This window comes from Artemia sp. Qi Xiang Cuo, chromosome 16, assembly GCF_049724085.1.
Source record: "Artemia sp. Qi Xiang Cuo chromosome 16, ASM4972408v1, whole genome shotgun sequence".
Taxonomy (NCBI): domain Eukaryota; kingdom Metazoa; phylum Arthropoda; class Branchiopoda; order Anostraca; family Artemiidae; genus Artemia; species Artemia sp. Qi Xiang Cuo.
The window spans coordinates 38171311-38172757 of NC_142809.1; the positions used below are offsets into that span (position 1 = coordinate 38171311).

A 1447-nucleotide genomic window follows, 5' to 3' on the forward strand; every position below is an offset into this window, starting at 1 on the left:
TGCCGTTAAAAGTGGAAGCTGGATATCATTCTCTCAAGAATAGATTGAGCTGATTTGTCGTGACGCGTCATAGAGATATTTGAGAGAGGTTCTTGACTGCTACTGCTACTGGAACCCGCAAGGGGTACATGGATGCAGACCAAACTTTCATGTTGACCTATGCCAGTTATTAATCCACTTGTTTCCGAAGGACTGTCACAGGTGGTGGAATTTCTCTCCACTAACCCGACACTTTGAGCCCTGTCATTATTGCCAGTTTCTTCATTTTTCTTCCACATTTTCATCGTAAAAAAATCCAAAGTTTGTTGTCGCTTTTTACTCATAGTTTTATTACGAATTCTTCACAAGAAACAACAAAGAAATACTGAGAAGCTGACGTTTGGTTTTTAATAAACCCTACTTAGAAATCACATTTCCAGTCGAAAATTGGGTAATGAAATTTAGACATTTCAAAACAAGATTGTCTCCTAATGGTAGAATTAGGGTGGTACAAGAGTGGGAAAGATGGGACATTTCAAAACAAGTTCATCAAAAAGTAAAAGTGCTATTAAATGGGTCTACAAAACGATGCACAGGGTGACAAATAAAAACGACCAGTTATCTAGACTTGCTGGTTTATTATAGCAAATAAATAAGATAGAAAGTTGCTGTGAAATGTAAATAAAAGTTAATTTTCAGAGTATGGGGGGGGGGGGGGCTCGGCCCCCATTTACCTCTAATTGGCACCACTGTCATCAATGTCTCAATGTCAGTCCGTTGGAGTCCCACAAGGCTCTATTTTAGGTCCACTACTATTTCTTATTTATGTTAACGATATTGATAACAGCGTCAAAGATATTGGCCTTAACATATTATTCGCCAATGACACGGCAAGCAATATCAGCAGCACCGACTCTAGATCTTTGATGTTCAGGTTGGAATCTGCACTGAATATCCTTATCTTATGGTTTTCGAAAAATAAATTGTCTATTAATTGTGCTAAGACGAAATTCATTGTCTTCTCTCGTACTGGGAGATTAGCACCGAAAGTTATGGCGATTAATATTCGGGGCCTGCCCGTAAAATTGAAAGAGTTGATAATATTAAATATGTTGGGTATTGGAGGTCCAGGGCCACTTTCAAAAGCCGAGGGTTACCGATAAGATTTCTAACTATCTCTTTAGACTCGACCTAGGCTGAAAAGTTAAAAGAGTACATAGTATAAGAAAAAGTCTTACTGTATTCAAGTCACGCTATACAAGAACTGAACTTAAAAAGGGAATTCTTTCTTCCAGTCCGCTCCGCTAGCCACGTCTCTGCGACGGGGTACGGGGTGGTGATGAATTTTTCCAGCCAATCCTAGGACTTACTAACTTACTGGTCAACCTCCCTAACTGCGCAATTTCTTACCTCGTGGTCTATTAAGCGACTACGCAATTAAGAGACCCAAAATAGCGTCACAAAATAA

The 1447-nt window shown here is 39.3% G+C and overlaps 1 protein-coding gene across 1 annotated transcript; it reads left to right on the plus strand.

Annotated features, from left to right (window-relative positions):
• The first annotated feature begins 737 nt into the window (after positions 1-737).
• LOC148942877 (uncharacterized) lies at positions 738-1142 on the plus strand. Its single transcript, XM_089102384.1, has one exon. It carries the CDS (start codon positions 738-740, stop codon positions 1140-1142), a length of 405 nt encoding a protein of 134 aa, XP_088958510.1.
• Positions 1143-1447: the final 305 nt, after the last annotated feature.

What these genes read in the sequence shown, in the direction of transcription:
- LOC148942877 (XM_089102384.1), top strand. Translation starts at nt 738, where the DNA reads ATGTCTCAATGTCAGTCCGTTGGAGTCCCACAAGGCTCTATTTTAGGT.